The sequence below is a fragment of the Triturus cristatus genome, chromosome 3_2 (genome assembly GCF_964204655.1).
Source record: "Triturus cristatus chromosome 3_2, aTriCri1.1, whole genome shotgun sequence".
Classification (NCBI taxonomy): domain Eukaryota; kingdom Metazoa; phylum Chordata; class Amphibia; order Caudata; family Salamandridae; genus Triturus; species Triturus cristatus.
This window is the reverse complement of record NC_140584.1, coordinates 285,526,354-285,544,527: the sequence shown is the minus strand read 5'-3', so window position 1 is coordinate 285,544,527 and position 18,174 is coordinate 285,526,354. Positions and strand designations below refer to the sequence as shown.

General features: G+C 47.2%; 1 protein-coding gene across 1 annotated transcript in view; it reads right to left on the bottom strand.

The window, feature by feature from the left end:
* LOC146857161 (uncharacterized) overlaps positions 1-18,174 on the bottom strand; it is a 237,786-nt gene that overhangs the window by 85,155 nt on the left and 134,457 nt on the right. The window contains exons 2-3 of the mRNA XM_085647650.1: positions 5,993-6,061; positions 336-455 (exon numbers count right to left, since the gene is read on the bottom strand). Coding sequence (XP_085503776.1) covers positions 336-455; positions 5,993-6,061 — 189 coding nt within the window. The remainder of the gene's footprint in view (positions 1-335; positions 456-5,992; positions 6,062-18,174) is intronic.

Sequence of the window (18,174 nt, the reverse complement as noted above, 5' to 3'; positions counted from 1 at the left end):
CTTGTGCTCCTAGCTGTGTGATATTCCTGTAGTAAGACAGTCACAGAAGTCCAGAGAGGCCTTGGCCACTCTAGCATTTTAGGTCCATAGCAATAACTGTAATGTCAAAAATAAATATTAAAAAAAATCTGCGCCCGCCTTTGCACCTGAGGCCCCAGCTTAAGGCAATGTCAGTGCCAACACAACGCAACAGTGAGGGATATACGATGTTCTCCACTCGGACCTGCCATGTCACCCCAATGACACCAACGCAGCATTCTACTTCAACCACAATCCCTATTTTCGCCACGCCCAACATTTGGGGCAACCACGAAAAAGATCACTTCCATCCTTACCTGTGCACACCTCTTCATAGGTGGGGTTGGGAGTGTACCCCCCGGCGTATCCCACCTGCGTAGAGAACACTCCAGGCTGTTCCCACAGCTTCTTCTCCACACCCCAGAAGCAGCCCATGCCTACAGGGGACACAAAAAGACGGACACAGTGAGCTTCATGACCCTCAAATGGCACTGGGAGTTTTGTGGGCGATTTTGCAGCAGGTCTTTCACCATTTACCTCCAGACACCCTAACTTTCGCTTGAGAGTCATGCCACGGTGCAAAGGTCTCCATCCTGGATGCCATCTTATTCCTACATCAGTTTCTAGAAAGCATTCCGTCTTGGAAGCCCTTTCCTAACCTCAAACTGAATTCCCTCAAAACTAAGTTCAACCCAGTGACGTAGCAAGGGGGGGCCAGGTGCGGTCCTCTCCGTGCGACACAGGGTGGCGGCCTAGCTACGCCACTAGTTCCACATACTTCTCTCCACTTCTCCCCACCGGTTAGACCTATATTCCAGTCCAATCCTATGTAGACTGACTCGCACAACTTGCTGGGCCCTATGTCAAACGCATCATGTCTTTGGCCTTCACATTTGAAAAAAAATCTACATTTACACTCATATATATGTACTCCATACAATATCAAATCAGACATTTATGAGTGGTACAAACATTCATTCCTAAATCAGATTTTGAAATGGAGACACAAGTCCTGGAAGTGCTCTGCTCTCACGTATACCCGAGACACTCAGGTAGGGGGGCCAAGGAGTAAACCACTTCAAGCACGTTACCGGAAATTTCTGGCAAAAAAATTGATCACCTTTAATGGAGGCCCCTCTCTTCGGAGCTCTGGATCCCTTCTTCTGGAACTGTCTGTTTTCAGAAAACAAAGAACCCCGGCTCAATTGTTCTTAGAGAGAGCTCCTAAAATATAAACTCAATTTCCTCTACGTCGTAATACACGCCACTCCTAGGACAGTCAAAAATAGCTTGAAACGCCTCCTTTTCAATCAACATTTTCAGGTGATTCATCGTGTTGAGACTATGGGCCTAATTGCGATCTTGAAGGATGGGTTACTTCATCACAAACGTGAAGGATATCGTATCCGCCGTATTGCAAGTTCCATAGAATGTTATGGAATTGAAATATCCGGCACGTTTGTGTTGGAGTAACTCTGTCCGCCAAGATTGTAATCAGGCCCTATGTATCTCCATTACCAGCTGGGAACTCTTATGTAATTCCTACTAAGTTTACACATATATTTAAATATTTGTTTGGATTTTGATTAAATTACTGTCCCAATAATGTACAATATGCTTGTTTGCTGAGTTACTGTTATCAAGATAGATATCAGGTTTTTATACTAATTTTTTTAATTTCAGAAAGCACTTTGACCTCCTTGAGTCTTGTGCACACTAAAAAAATTTGTAATGAACAAGTTTACTCATAACCAGTCTCAATGGATCCACTGACGACACTGGAGTTGTACACCTGGAAAGTCTCACCTTTATTTGTTAACATTGACATTTGCAGCAAACCCTCTAATCTCACTCCTGGAGCCATTTCTTAGTCCTACAGAGCCCCATGGTGAAGATTTGGGGCAGCGGTAAGCGGATGACAGCAAGGTGTCTCCAGTAAACCACTTCCATCAGATCAGTCAACAAAACTTCAAGACTAAAAATACAAAAGCAGAACCCTAGCATTCAAGGCCCAAACGTGTGGAATCAAAAGACACACAATTGATGGACGGAATGCAGGACAAATCAAAACATTTACCCCCAGTCAAGAGATATGGGTTAAATCCATCATTCTTTTGCTCACCGTGCCACCCAAGTTTAGTCTAAAAGTGTGAAATGCCAGTGGCAGCTGCTGCCAATCTGACGTCGGAGAGCGGAGGAGCCGCCCCTGCGGAATGCTCTTATCCAGACACAGCAGAGTTTCGGGGGATGCCATGAGTTCTGGTGCGAGCAAGGAAACTGGCCCCTCTGACTGTGGTTGGGGAAGTAAAATACAGAATTTATCGGGGTTCATTAGGCCCTGGTGCCACTGCACCTGCTGCACCCTACGGTAGATACGCCCCTGTCCTTACCTCGATGAACCCTACTATATGAGGTCCAGAAAACTCCTAAATTGTGAACAATTCAGAATCGTCTTCCACAATATCACAATTTTGCTGGCAGAGAGTAACGAAAGGTCATGCCCTAAGGACAACTGGACTCCTGCACCTCCATAATTCTCAACTTTCCCTTTGAAAGGTAAAGCACTCTGACGTATCCGAGAGGCGACGTGCAGCGCTAATAAAACTTCCATGTGACTAGGTAAATCAGTAAAGAAAGAGAGGGCTGCTGGTATGTGCAATCTAGAAGACCACGTGCTCTCTGCACCTACCACTTACAAAAGAAACGTAAAATCGCTTCATTTAGTTCAGTATAGCGCTTACACATTCTTCTGCAAAAACAGCTGTAAAAATATACTTTTCTTTAAACGGAAAGAAGTAGTTATATATGCATTTGCTACTCCTGCCAGTCGTTCAAAGGAACCCAGTATTTTGAAGCCTGATATATATGCAGTGAGGTTAAATAACAGGAGGGTGCAGGAGAAGCCCGCCCTCAGAGCAGATTTCCATCCACACCGAGGCCGAAAAAGCTTCATTCGTTTAAAGGAAGCTGACTCCACGAGAAGCAATGACCCGTCGAGTTTCACCGAAGACAATTCAAAATGGCGGGTGCTTCTCATTGTCGCACGTCACGTACAGACGCGCTGCTGTTCCTTTTGCATTAACAGACATCACGGCGAACTTTAACAGCAAAACGCAGGCTTTATAGGGTGTGAGGTGTTCCTCCGTTTTGTGTTTTGAGGCGCTCAGGGCTGTTTAGAAGCAGCCAAAATCAACGTTCATATATTGTTTATTTAAAACAATTGGAGCTAAATAGCACATCGTTTCAAACAGCATGTCTGTGCTTATTAGCCTAAACCAAAAAACACATATTGGTTTATTGTGGCAGCGTCGTTTGCCTTGTGTGTTTTTTTTTTTATTGAACCTCTCTGGTGTTTCACATTTTTGCAGGAATTTTCATTCTGTTTGTTGCTCCTACTCAATTGTCACCCCCGCAGAACCTTCTCTTCTTCAGGCAAGCCTTTTCTCACTTTCCAACACCTTCCTGTTGGAACTACACGGAGTCCTTCCTCCGCTGGAGTTCCCTGTGCCTGCCTGTCCCTCACACCAGGAGACCCTCCTTTTTATAAGGTCACCTGCTAGGATGGTACTCTGATGTCTGCAATACATTTTTGTCATGTGTCTCGTGCATCATGATTACGTGAGACAACATGTATCCTGCTTGTTCAATTCTGGAATAAAAACAAGTAAAAAAAAACAAAAAAAGGTCTCCTCTCATGACATCTAGCCAAGGCATCACGGTCAAGGGTGGAGACATTAAAATAGTTTGCCTGTGGCAGCTTCCCTCTTTCGGGCTCGTGGGGCAGCGAGGGCATACACACCTCCTCCATCTTTCCTTGAACCTGGCCCCTTGCGTTCTCACCTGTCTCTTCACCCAAATGATCTTCTACAGAATTACTGGTTAATACCCTCTCTCATGGCTCCTCGTGACACCCACACCAATAGGGTGTGCTGTCCCCACTCCGGGGAGGTCTCTGGAGACCCGTGCATGGGCGGGGCCTGTGGATTCATTGGCGTTCTCCTCTGTCGCTCCTGGGTGGCAGTGGCGTAATGAAAATTGAGGGTACCCCCTCTGCAAAGTACATGGAGGGGGCCCCTATGTTCCCACCCAGTCAGGAGCTCTCAGGCACACCTGTGCACAGTGCTGGAGGGGACCCCCTGGAGGTCGGGGGAGCCCCCTCGTACTGATGGGGCTATTGTTACGCCACTGAGTGGTGGACTCCTCTAAGTGACTCCCATGGTTGGCTGTACTATGCCTACCCGATGGGTTGCTCCCTGCCACCTGAGTGACCTCCTCAGGAGTGCATAATAGCTAATCCCAACGCGTCACACCTCAACCGAACTGGGGGACGCCGCAGACATACAGCCTAACTGGCTGGACAACTCCTATCCCCCTTCACTCCACAGCAAGGCGTTATCATGCCAATTCCTAGGGTTTGCTTTTCCTCAACCAGCTGGATCCACCGGCACAGATGATTCCTATTCATGTGGGCTGCTCCTCTGCCACTCCTGGTGGAACTCCTTAGATGACACGACAGTGGGTTCTATAACGCCTATTTCTATGTGCTTGGCCGCTGCCATGCCTGGGGAGAACTCTCAGACCATACAGCATGACGAGCTTTGATTGTGCTCCTCGGCCACTGATCTGTGGACTCAGAATACCGTTTACTATGTCTGGCCGCTTAATGGCTATTCCCCCGCGACTCCTGGTGGAACTCCTTAGACCTCACAGCACGGTGGGTTCTATAACGGCCATTCCTATGGGTTTGGCCGCTGCCATGCCTGGGTGGAACTTTCAAACCATACAGCATGGCGGGTTATAATTGTGCATCTCGGCCACTCATCTGTGGACTCACAATACCATTTACTACATCTGGGGGCATAATGGCTATACCCCCACCACTCCTGGTGGAACTCCTTAGACCATACGGCATGGTGGGTTCTATAATGACCATTCCTGAGAGTGCTCCCAGCCCTGCCTTTCTCACCCGGGTGAACCCCGCAAGCATATACCATGGCTCATTGCATAATGGTTGCCCCTTTGTCCCTCACGGAGAGTTGTGTAAAGCCCATTTCAGTGGGACACTCCCTGTTTCTCCTTGAGAACCCATTGGGGCAGCTTCCATGTCTGGCGTGCAATGGTCTATCATACGTCATCTTTACAATCTTGGACGTCGTACTGCCCTGTGTTTCCTACTTTTTTAGCACTGCGATCAGTGGTGGCTCCACCGCTAGGGCGGAGGAGCATCGCCCCACTGCTCCTTGAGCAGTGCAAAAGAAAATAAAAATGATAATAACAAGAAGTTATTATCATTTTATTTTTCTTTGCTCCAACCAGGTCAGGGGGGGCTGGCTCGCTGCAGAGGGAGCAGGAGTGGTTTGCGCTCCCTTCCTACGTGCGCATGACGGCTTGACCGGCTCTTTAGGGCCGGCCAAACCGTCATGCACACTTGGCATGTTCTCCATTAGGCTACATTTATTTTTTATTAATTTTTTCGGGGGGGGGGGTGGACACGAAATTTCGACAGCGTAGGGGCCTCCACAGGGTTTTATCCAGCACTGGCTGCAGGCCTCCATGAACAGTCTCTACCATACACATATTGCACCCGAGCCCTTCACGCTTACAGCATTCATTTTCCAGCCATTCATAGGCCAGCATCTAAACCTTAAGCATCTTACCTCTGTCTCCTTTTTCCTGTAAATCCACACTTTTGCACAGTGACAAAACACTTTTGCACAGTGACAAAAAGTCCAGTCCTCATAGACATTAAAATACTACCCTCCAAGACCATATGACGACCCATTCTCTTCCATTCACAGCACTCCCACAGAGCAGTGTGCTACCATCTAGAAATGTATGTTAGGGCCTAATAAAGGGTATGAAGCGCTACACACCTGCAGGTTCTATACGATATAAAGTGCCCTACCCAGGCAGGTTGTCATCTCGTTCCTGGTCTTTCCTCAACTCTCGGAATAAGTTAACTTTGAGAACTCACCAATCTGGACCATCTCCATCCCTGCAGGGAAGGGCTCCACGGTCGTGTTCCCGTTGACCACATGGCGATCTGCGGATAGAAGGCAGAGACAGTGTCACCAAATACAGGCGGACGCAAAGTAGTTTACTCACCCCTGAGCCATTGCAATCTGCCTGAACTATGCTTCACTCATGGAAAGCGTTAGCGAAAAGATCTAATGCTCGGTGAGGACGAATGACATGGCCAGGATCACACTCTATGTCAGGGATGAATCGGCTGCTCTTGACATTACCAGATCTATTACTAGTTCTAAGTACACACCAGACTGGGGAATGGGGTGTGGTGTTGATTGGGGAATGGGGGTGGTGTGGATTGGGTAATGGGGGTGGTGTGGATTGGGGAATGGGAGTGGTGTGGATTGGGGAATGGGTGTGGTGTTAACTGGGGAGTGGGGTGGTGTGGATTGGAGAATGGGGATGGTGTGGATTGGGGAAGGTGGGATGGTGTGGATTGCAGAATGAGGTGGGTGGATTTGGTAATGGAGTGGTGTGGATTAGGGAATGGGTGATGTAGTGGATCGGGGAATGAGGTGGTGTGGATTGTGGAATGGGGTGGTGTGGATTGCGGAATGGGGTGGTGTGTATCGGGGAATGGGTGATGGTATGGATTGGGGAATGAGGGTGGTGTGGATTGGATTGGGGAAGGGGGTGTTATGGATTGGGGACGGGGGCGGTGTGGATTGGGGAATGGGGTGTGGTGTGGATTGGGGAATGGGGTGTGGTGTGGATTGCGGAATGGGGGTGGGTGGATTGGGTAATGGGGTGGTGTGGATCGAGGAATGGGTGATGGTGTGGACCGGGGAATGGTGGTGGTGTGGATTGGATTGGGGAAGGGGTGGTGTGGAGTGGAGAATGGGGATGGTGTGGATTGCGGAATGGGGTGGTGTGGATTGGGGAACAGGGTGGTGTGGATTGGGGAATTTGGGATGGTGTGGATTGCGGAATGGGGTGGGTGGATTTGGTAATGGGGTGGTGTGGATTGGGGAATGGGTGATGGTGTGGATTGGGGAATGAGGTGGTGTGAATTGCGGAATGGGGGTGGGTGGATTGGTTAATGGGGTGGTGTGGATCGGGGAATGGGTGATGGGGTGGATCAGGGAATGCTGGTGGTGTAGATTGGATTGGGGAAGGGGTGGTGTGGATTGGGGAAGGGGGTGTGGTGTGGATAGGGGGTGTGGTGTGGATTGCAGAATGGGGGTGGGTGGATTGGGTAATGGGGTTGGTGCGGATCTGGGAATGGGGGATGGTGTGGATCGGGGAATGCTGGTGGTGTGGATTGGATTGTGGAAGGGGGTGGTGTAGATTGGAGAATGGGGATGGTGTGGATTGGGCAATGGTGTGGTGTGGATTGGGGAATGGGGTGGTGTGGATTGGAGAATGTAGGGTGGTGTGGATTGCGGAATGGGGGTGGGTGCATTGGGTAATGGGTTGGTGTGGATCGGGGAATGGGTGATGGTGTGGATTGGGGAATGGGGTGGTGTGGATTGGATTGTGGAAGGGGGTGGTGTGGATTGGGGAATGGGGAGTGGTGTGGATTGGGGAATGGCAGTGGTGTGGATTAGAGAATGGGGTGGGGTGGATTGGAGAATGGGGGTGGTGTGGATTGGGGAACGGGGTGGTGTGGATTAGAGAATGGGGTGGGGTGGATTGGATAATGGGGTGGTGTGGATTGGGGAATGGGTGATGGTGTGGATCAGGGAATGGGGTGGTGTGGATTGGGGAATGGGGCGGTGTGGATTGGAATGGGTGATGGTGTGGATCGGGGAATGGGGTGGAGTGGATTGGGGAATGGGGAGTGGTGTGGATTGGGGAATGGCGGTGGTGTGGATTAGAGAATGGGGTGGGGTGGATTGGAGAATGGGGTTGGTGTGGATTGGGGAACGGGGTGGTGTGGATTAGAGAATGGGGTGGTGTGGATTGGATAATGGGGTGGTGTGGATTGGGGAATGAGTGATGGTGTGGATCAGGGAATGGGGTGGAGTGGATTGGGGAATGGGGAGTGGTGTGGATTGGGGAATGGCGGTGGTGTGGATTAGAGAATGGGGTGGATTGGAGAATGGGGGTGGTGTGGATTGGGGAAGGGTGTGTGTGGTGTGGATTGCAGAATGGGGGTGGGTGGATTGGGTAATAGGGTTGGTGCGGATCTGGGAATGGGTGATGGTGTGGATCGGGGAATGCTGGTGGTGTGGATTGGATTGTGGAAGGGGGTGGTGTAGATTGGAGAATGGGGATGGTGTGGATTGGGGAATGGTGTGGTGTGGATTGGGGAATGGCGTGGTGTGGATTGGAGAATGTAGGGTGGTGTGGATTGCGGAATGGGGGTGGGTGCATTGGGTAATGGGGTGGTGTGGATCGGGGAATGGGTGATGGTGTGGATTGGGGAATGGGGTGGTGTGGATTGGATTGGGGAAGGGGGTGGTGTGGATTGGGGAATGGGGAGTGGTGTGGATTGGGGAATGGCGGTGGTGTGGATTAGAGAATGGGGTGGGGTGGATTGGAGATTGGGGTGGTGTGGATTGGGGAACGGGGTGGTGTGGATTAGAGAATGGGGTGGTGTGGATTGGATAATGGGGTGGGGTGGGGTGGATTGGGGAATGGGTGATGGTGTGGATCAGGGAATGGGGTGGTGTGGATTGGGGAATGGGGTGGTGTGGATTGGAATGGGTGATGGTGTGGATCGGGGAATGGGGTGGAGTGGATTGGGGAATGGGGTGGTGCGTATTGGGGAATGGGTGTGGTGTGGGTTGAAGAACGGGAGTGGTGTGGATTGGGGAAGGGGTGGTGTGTGTGTGTTAGCATGTTCTGTGCTGTGTATGATGCACTACTCTCTTTCGCATCTGTATTTGCTATTGGAGCTACGAGCCCTTATCCTCTAGCTTTCCTAATGAGTTGCATGGGCCAGCATCCATTTTGTGATCGGGTCTTCTTGAGTTTAAGAAATTATTTATTTTTTCTGCGTTGTTGTATAGCGAATACTGATTGCACGACTGGTGGGTGACAGGGAATGACGTCAGTGATATCGAGGCAGCGCCTCAGTGAGCCTCCTCCAGGTAGAGGCAGTCGGGGGTGGACCTGGGAACCAAAAGCAGCCATGGGAGCAAAGTGCAAACCAGCCCCACTGCCTTCCACTCCTTGTGCAAGCTCTCTCTCTCTCTCTCTCTCTCTCTCTCTCTCTCTTTCTCTCTCTCTCTCCCTCTCTCTCTCTCTCCCTCTTCTTCTCTCTCCTTCCTCTGTGATCGCTTTCTCTATACCTTCCCCCTCTCTCTCTTCTCTCTCTCTCTCCCTCGAAGCCTCCCCGTGCCTGCTTCAGTTAACGTGGGGGAGCTGGGGAAATCGACAGAGGCACCAGGGGGCAACCCTGGGCTTTCAAAGCCGCCCCCAGAGGCTCCAGCCCACCAGGGAAATGCCCAAACAATAAAAGGCCTGCCGGCCCTGCAGGCTGAGGCCCCTGTGGCCCCCTGTTTACAGGCTGCGAGGACCCCTGCGCCGCCTCCAGCCTCTCCAAGGCCTATCCTTGAGCTGGTGGGTCCGGCTCACTTACCATTGCATCCCTGGAAGCCAGCACGCGCTGGTTGACATACCCTTATCTTGCCTCATAGCCCCGGTGATTCAACCTCTCTGGCTGCAGATCTTTTAAAAGCAAGAATGCCCTGGGCTGACATTTGTAGCAGCCGATCAGCTGTGCATCTTGTCAATCACTGTTTATAAACTGGTGTTCTCCATTTTATGGGATTTAATTTATTTTTTTGACGTTACTAACTGTAGTAATCCATAACATGTGTTCATATATTAGTACTTATAAATATTTGTTATGAGGGTGAAAAATGAAGCTGCCGCTGGTGTATTTCCACATGTATTTCACTGCTGTGGGAACAAGCGCGCGGTGAGCATTGCAGATTGGTAGCAGCCGTACAGAATAAAATACCACCCTCCCCTGGAAATATTACATGCATTGTAGTACTAGTGCATTTGAAGCTGGTGAAGACTTAGCAGGAAATCTCATCCTATATCTCTTTGCTGTCAGTAAGCACAGCAGTTGTTCTGCAGTCAGGGTAGAAAGCATGGAGAGACACTGAAAGGAAAAACCCAATTTCTGTTTTTTTCCACTTTTTAAAATAAATACAAGCAGGGAATCGGATTATTTTGCACATGTAAAAAATCTATAAAAATGGAATCTAGTAGCCTCATTATTAACTTACTACAGCCTCTCGGCTTCATAAAAGCTTTAGCGAAAACATGCATCCTGGCCTGTAATGGAGGTTAAAATTCATATGATATCGCTTTCTGTGTGTGATAAACAGGCATGCAATGTCAATTTCCCACACACTAACACTTTGGTGAAATGATGGTGTAGGATCGCAAGATTGAACGCCCTCCTGGACTCCCGCACTGTAGACCTTGAATGCTTCGAGAGCGGCGCGTCCATACTGACGCGACTCGGCCTGCCATCAAAGGCTATTCGTGCTCCGGGGAGTAGGAAAATGAAATACCTCCCCCCCCCTCACCTCTGTGAGACATTGTAAATTCACCTGGTCCACTCAAATCATTATTGTTTGACCTCCTCTATGGTGTTACTGGAAGTTACGCGTGTATATATTTGGGTTCCATAAGATTGCGTGGATTTTAACTAGAAATCTACTTTTGACTTTGGCTTGAGTTACACCCCTTCAAAATGACCCTGTATTTAAACAAAGCATCATTTTTTAGGTCTCGCCTGACCCAGCGCATGCGCTGGTCTGGCGAGACTTATTGAGAGGGCTCCAAAAAGTCCTACCAGGCCAGCCTAGAGCTACAGTGCATGTGCGCTGGCGCGCGCGCCACGCTTTACCACGATTACTTTCACTTTTGCGGCCGCGCTGTGGAAATATGGATTTTTCTGGTCAGTTATGTCCCCTATCTTGGACCCCAACAGTTCTATGTGCATGTCACAAGTACCTGTGTGTTCCCTCCAGTTCCAGTTATAAAGACGCAAACACATGTGCGTCCACCGTCAACATGTCCTCTGTCAGATCCGCCATGAATAGGCCGGATATTCCATTCCTAAGTATGAAAAGCCACCGGCTTTATATGGTTCACTTATGCCATTTTACAGTCCAGGCAAGTAGGCCCTGATTCTGTCATCAAACTCTTCTTGCCTTCTGCCTCTGAAAGCTCCAGTCTGAGCCTGCATCTGTGACCATGAACTTTGTCTCATTCTCTGCGCGGCTCACGAAGCCTGACATCAGCCTATTCTCTGCCAAGAACTGTATTTCACCTTCGAATTATCTGCTTCCCCCTCAGCCGATGCATTCCTGCCTAGTAGCTTAAGTAAACATTCTTCCAGTTACCGAGCAAAAGGCCGGCTTCTCTGTCCTCATGCAAGTAATTCATAGCCTTGTTACCATGGAATATTCCTACCCCCTCGCATTTAGTGTAGACACTTAGACGCTTGTACATGCACGCACAGTCAGTATAGAATAGATTCTGTCCGAGAGTCCTTCTTTTATGGATAACATAGTTCTTTAAACATAGGATGTTAGATATGATTTGGGATTAGGTTGACTTGACCCCCCAGACTTCTTGTCTCCACATGTAGAGCTAAATGTCAAGTCCCCTTCACCCCCTAGTTACACGTCAATTACACGTCAGACTGCTGCGCGCGCATCCATGCCAAGTATTATCTTATAGATCCACCTATACATGACATCACAACCAATTATGTTCCTTTTTTCGCCTTATTACACCCATTTCTGGTTACGCAGAACAACTCGTCATTTTCCTTATCAATTGTTACGCCTACTGCATTTACTTCATTGTCATGTATGTACTATAAAAGTCATTTCTTGTCAATAAAGTGTGTGCTTCACTTCCTGAACCTTCGTGGTGACGGAACATTGGGAGCAACCGATTATAATCGAATTAATGGAATAAAGCCCATTCCGAACCTCTAATACCACGGATTCTGCCTCTCATTTTATTGAGCTATTTTACTATGTTCCTGTATCAAATTCAGTCCCGGTAAAGGAGAAATATTTACCACATGATGGCGCCCGAATAGGGACACTTTCTCATCTCACGCGCCGGCGGTGCGTTGCAGGCCCGGTCTCCTGCCACAGCTGGACGGACAATAACGCGTACCAGCAGGATTTCCTGTATCTCCCTCCGGTCAAGCGGGGGCGACTGAGACTGCGATCAACACCCAGACGAGGCGGTGAGAAGTGCGAAGTATCCCGACCAGAGCCTAGCTGAGAGAGCAAGATCCGAGGTATACAGAGACCCACCAGTCCGAAGTCAAGCCCAGTGTCCGACGAGTCGAGTCGAGTCGAGTCCAGTCCGGTTCAAGTTCAAGTTACTGAGGCCTTCCGTTTCCGAAGCTACCCGGTGAGTACCATTGCTGGGGAGGCATTTCTGACGTGCACATAGGTTGTGCCGGTCAAGACGGGTTTGGGTACACAAATCCGGTCTGCACTGTTTTAGCAGTGTATCTGTACTGTTTAGCAGTATATCAAGTATTCCGAAGTATTCCGAAGTGTCTAGTTATTGTCTAGTTATTGTCGAGAATTAAGCTTGGTGATTAGTTATGCAGACGATCATCATTGTTGTTTCAGTTAAAGGTTTAATGTTTAATGTTTAAAGTGTTTAAGTATGTTCTGTATATCGTGGTATGAATGACTGTTCATTATCGTGTTTATTGTATTAAGTCTGTTCAAATTCAAGTATCAGGTCAAAATCAAGTATAAGGTCAGTTCTCAATATGCCGCTCTTTTCGAAATTAAGACAGATCACTACCAGAAAAGGGGTTCTCGAAGAAGCCGTCCCTATTCCTCCTAGGGACACTCCAGGGCACTTTATGTATCACAAACATGGCTTAGACGCTATATTATTTCTTGATTTATGGGTAGACTATACCAAGGGATTACCAGAAAGTCAGAGGTGGCCCACAGCGGGGACCTGGGATGCAGAGTGCATCATGAAAGTCGAGGAAGAGTTATGGAAAAGGAAAGTCAGACAGTCACAGAAAGACGCCGTTGAATTATGGCGTAAAGAATCACATAGACGAACAGAAAAAGCACGTAGACAGGAAGAGAAGAGTAAAGAGAATTCCAATAAAGTTCGAGAGAATCTATTAATTGAGGAAGGTATCCGAGTGTAATCAGAACAAGTAGACAGACAAAGAAATGCCCTTATGAATGGTATGTATCCCCTTCTGGCCGAAGGATTACCTAAGGCTACTCCAGAAACACCAAAAGACTTGCCAACCCCATTGTTCCCAATAAAGGTACATCCTAAGGGGCATCCTAGAACCGCAGAAGATGTTTTTCTTTCCTCATATTTAGATGACGTAGCTCCCGAGTATGCTAATTCCGCCCCACATAGACCGCATACCAGGGAGGTTCAACGCCAAGATCCAGTGCCCGTATCCCTACAGCAACAAATCGAGTCACAAGTTCCGGCAAGCACATCTGTTTCTGTATCCGCTCCTACAGCTACTTCTATGGCTGTGTCCACACCTGTAGTTGCTGTGTCACGTTTGACGAATCCTTTTACACCCGACGCACCAGATGGGGCCGCGGGAGGAGCTACCAATATCTTTTCTACGCCACCCAGAATAAATAAACTTACTTTTCAAGAGTCAGCGCATTCACGTACACCCAAACTCCTTAGTGCCCGTGCGCTTAAGGAACTTCTTATAGATTGTAGATATGACCCGGTGCCTTGAAAGGAGGACGAAATGACCCTAGCATCATTGCGTATCAGACGAGCCGCAGTGTATTTAGCGAAGTTACCAGGAATGACTGCGCATCTAGATAATATATATCATTTTGTCCAAACAGGGCGAGATCCAGAATGTATTTACAGAGCTATGGAATACCAGAAAGTAGAGATACAGGGGGAACTGTTACGTTTCCTCATAAACTGTGTGATCAGAAATCAAGACCGACCGGGGGTAGACCCGGAAGCAATGAAAATTCTTACAAGATGGAGCCAGAATATATCAGAAGGGAGACATGATAAAAAAAATTGTATAATAGCCATGTGCCGAAAGATCCGTAAAGAAATAGAACGCCTACACGAAGAGCGATTAGAGGTAGACGAGTTCGAACAAAACGAGGAAGAAGGGTCAGGACTGCCCACAGGACAGTCGGACACCATAGCCTATGTAGGTAGAGGAAGATCTTGTAATAGGAATCAGACTAGATATCATACTGACTCAATACATCCGATATGTCCAGATAATAACAGGAATTTTCAAATACCTATAATTAATATAAGGTCTAACGAGCATTCGTTCCAAACCGCCGACAAACTACTCCGAGAACGAAGGGGTTATCATTTCCTCGATTCTATGGATGAACAAGATTTAGCCAGGGCAGCTGTCCATTGGGTGGACAGTCCCGGAAAATATAGTGATGATACAGTAGTACGCACATTTTTGAATCTCACCCCAGATGAACAAAGGTTAGCTGGGATTTATATGATTCAACAACTCATTATACTATATCGGAGTCAGCATTCGGACCCTGGTCCCTTGCCTGACATACTGACTGAATTACTTATGAATAAATGGAGAGGTCCAGGTACTGAATTAATTAAAGAAATTCTAGAATCAAGAAAGCAGTATATTCTTTTTGTATGTTCAGAACATGTTCCATTGTCCGTCAAGGAAAGAACTACGTATCACATAGATAGACAGAATCCCTTACGAGAAGTGCACCCAATAAAGGGTGAGGACAATCAGTTTAAACGCGTATTTGTATATACGCCCATATCGAAAATAGAATTGTTACAAATGAAGAAAGTGGTACCCAGTCATGACAAAGACCCAGCGGGTTTTCACCGAGAAATTAAAGACATGTTACTCATGGGAGAGTATACCTACCCCGACATTATGACAATATTAAAGGTATTGATGCCTGCTGGCATTTATGAAAAACTCAAGGAAAAAGAGTGGGAGGTAGAAGACCAAAAGATAGAATGGTCAGTGTTAGAAGCTGAAGAAAAGGCCCGAACTGCAGGAGCAGGGCTTGGGGACAAAACTAAGGCATTACCAGGATTACTAGTACAGGTACTGCCGCGTTTATTAACTACGAAAAAGGAAGATTGGGGTACAATTTCAGCCTGTAAGCAGAAGCAAGACGAAGACACTAGTGATTACTATGCCCGATTTGAAAAATGTTTTGGTATAAATAGTGGCATAAAAGCAAGTAGCGAATCATACCCACATCTGTTTGTAACAAAATTAGTAGAAAATGCTCTGCCCCCAGTAAAGAATAGAGTATTAAAATTCGAGAGTACCTGGCAAGGTAACACTCCATCACAAATGTTACAAATGTTACAGTACCATCACAATAGAATTAGAGAGGAACAAGAACATGAACACAGACGCATGAAAGACACGAAAATGAAAATGTTAGTTTCCCAGACAGTTCCAGCTGAAGGGCATAAAAGGGGTATGACACATTCCGATTCAGCAGGACCTGTAAAAGGGACATGCAATTATTGTAAAAAGCCAGGCCATTACGTACACGATTGTCCAGTTTTAAAACATAATATCGCCATAGGTAAAACACAAGAAAGATCACGGCCACTCAGACAAGATCAGAATGAACAAGGAGCTATGCAGCATGCCCAGGCCATGCCAGCCGCACAACAGCCAATACAGTTTGTGCCAGCTGCACCCCCATTGCCTGTTGCTGCCACACAAACAACAACACGACAAATGTATCAGACCGCACAGTATGAATATCCCGAGTATCAGCGTTACGCATGAACAAGCCTAGAGAGGGAAGTTGACTTACCCCTTATTGAAATCCCAGTAGACCAAGAAGGACCTTATGTACATAGTGAATTATTAGGCCAAGATAGAAAATTTCTACTCGATACAGGGGCAAGTCGAACGACCATAAAACGTAGTGAAGTTCCAGGGGCACCCCTCTCAGGCTCACAGAATATTTCCCTTGGTTTTTCAGGAAAACCTATTGTTAATGAAGTGTCACAACCTCTGCCACTTACGATAGGACCTTTGACCCGAACTACAGATTTATTGCTTACTAAATCATGTCCAGAAAATCTATTAGGAATAAAAACGTTAAAAGCTCTAGGAGCTATAATATGTTGTTCTCCGGAAGGAGTAAGATTGTTTTTACGTGATTTTAAAGGTCACTATGTGTCTAGAGACATGGATCCCCGATTACAGATTTTACCTACACGTCTATGGGCACAAGGCCCTACTGATGTTGGATGCATGAATATTACACCATATCGAGTCACATTAAAGGCAGGAGTGGTGCTACCACGAATGCGACAATACAAGTTACCACCAGATGCTGTAGTGGCTTTACTACAAATCATTGACGAGCTCATTGCCCAAGGAGTAGTTGTGGAAACAGACTCCAATATATGTAATTCACCGATAATACCGATTCTTAAACGAACAGATCCGAAGGCCCCGCCAGTATATCGATTGGTTATTGATCTGCGCGAGTTAAACAAATGCATTGTGCCACAATTCCCTGTGGTCCCAGATATCTCGTCATTACTGACAGCTATTGATTCCGAAGCGACATTCTTCACTGTAATCGATCTCAAGAATGCCTTTTTCAGCGTCCCAATAGATCCGGAAAGCCAATATTTGTTCGGATTTAGTTTAAATGGACGTAGCTTTAAATTCTCACGCGCACCTCAAGGATTTACAGAAAGCCCCAGCATCTATAGCCAAGCACTGAAACGAGAACTTGACAGTATCCACATGCCAGTTAACACTGCTCTGCTTCAATACGTCGATGATCTGCTGATCACCGCCCGAAGCGAACCTGAATGTGAAAAAGCATCACTGACAGTTTTACAATTTCTAGCCGAAAAAGGGCACAAGGTGTCCCCTTCTAAGCTGCAATTCTGTGTCCAGCGAGTTATTTATCTTGGACACTCGCTGTCCAAGGAGGGAAGGCAGCTTACACCAGACCGCATTCAGTTAATAGCTAACATGCCAATACCCAAGACACAAAAGGAGGTGCGGGCTTTCATAGGCCTCACTTCATACTGTAGACAGTGGATCCCGCAATATGCATTTCTAGCAAAACCACTCATTCAGTTGACAACACAGGAGGCAGCCACATCGACTGTTCTCCCTTGGACTCAAGAACATACACAAGCTTTTGAAAGCCTAAAGAAAACTTTATGTCAAGCACCTGTTTTAGCAACACCATGTTACAGAAAACAGTTTACACTCTTTGTTACAGAACGCGAAGGTACTGCTTTGTCAGTACTCACACAGGATCAAGCAGGAGCACACAAACCATGTGCTTATTTTTCTAGTACATTAGATCCCGTAGCTCAGGCTTTGCCTGCATGTCTGAAATCAGTGGCAGCGACAGCTTTAGCAATCAGACAAAGCGATGCCATAGTGTTAGGACATCCATTGACAGTTCAAGTACCACACGCAGTAGAGGTTCTTGTAAATAGAACACAAACACAACACTTGACCATAGCACGACTTACAGGGTATGAACTTACATTGTTTCAGCCACATATAGAAATAAGACGCTGTAACACATTGAATCCTGCCACACTTTTGCCAGTAACCGGAACAGACCCACTAGCCCATGACTGTATTGAAGTTATTACTGTAACGACAAAACCCAGACAAGACTTGACCGATGTTCCATTGTCAGATCCAGACTTGACATTTTATGTAGATGGTTCATGTATGAGAACAAGTACAGGAGAATTAGTGGCCGCTTATGCAGTCACAACAGATACTGAAGTCATTGAAACTAATCGTATAAATACTTTGTCAGCTCAAGCCGCAGAGCTCATCGCTCTGACACAAGCCTGTATTCAAGCCACGAATAAAAAAGTCAACATATACACTGATTCACGTTATGCATTCGGAGTTGTACATGACTTCGGCGTGCTGTGGCGAGAGAGAGGTTATTTAACTTCCCACGGTGCCCACATTCAGCACGGACCCCTCATTCATGCCTTATTAGATGCAATACATCTACCTACTGCAATATCAATTATGAAATGTAAAGCTCATACGAAAGTTACTGATATTATTTCCCAAGGCAATGATCTAGCCGACAGAACGGCTAAACAGACTGCTCAAACTCAAACTCCCGACATGACAAAGACAATAGTCCCGATGCCGACACATTGTATGAC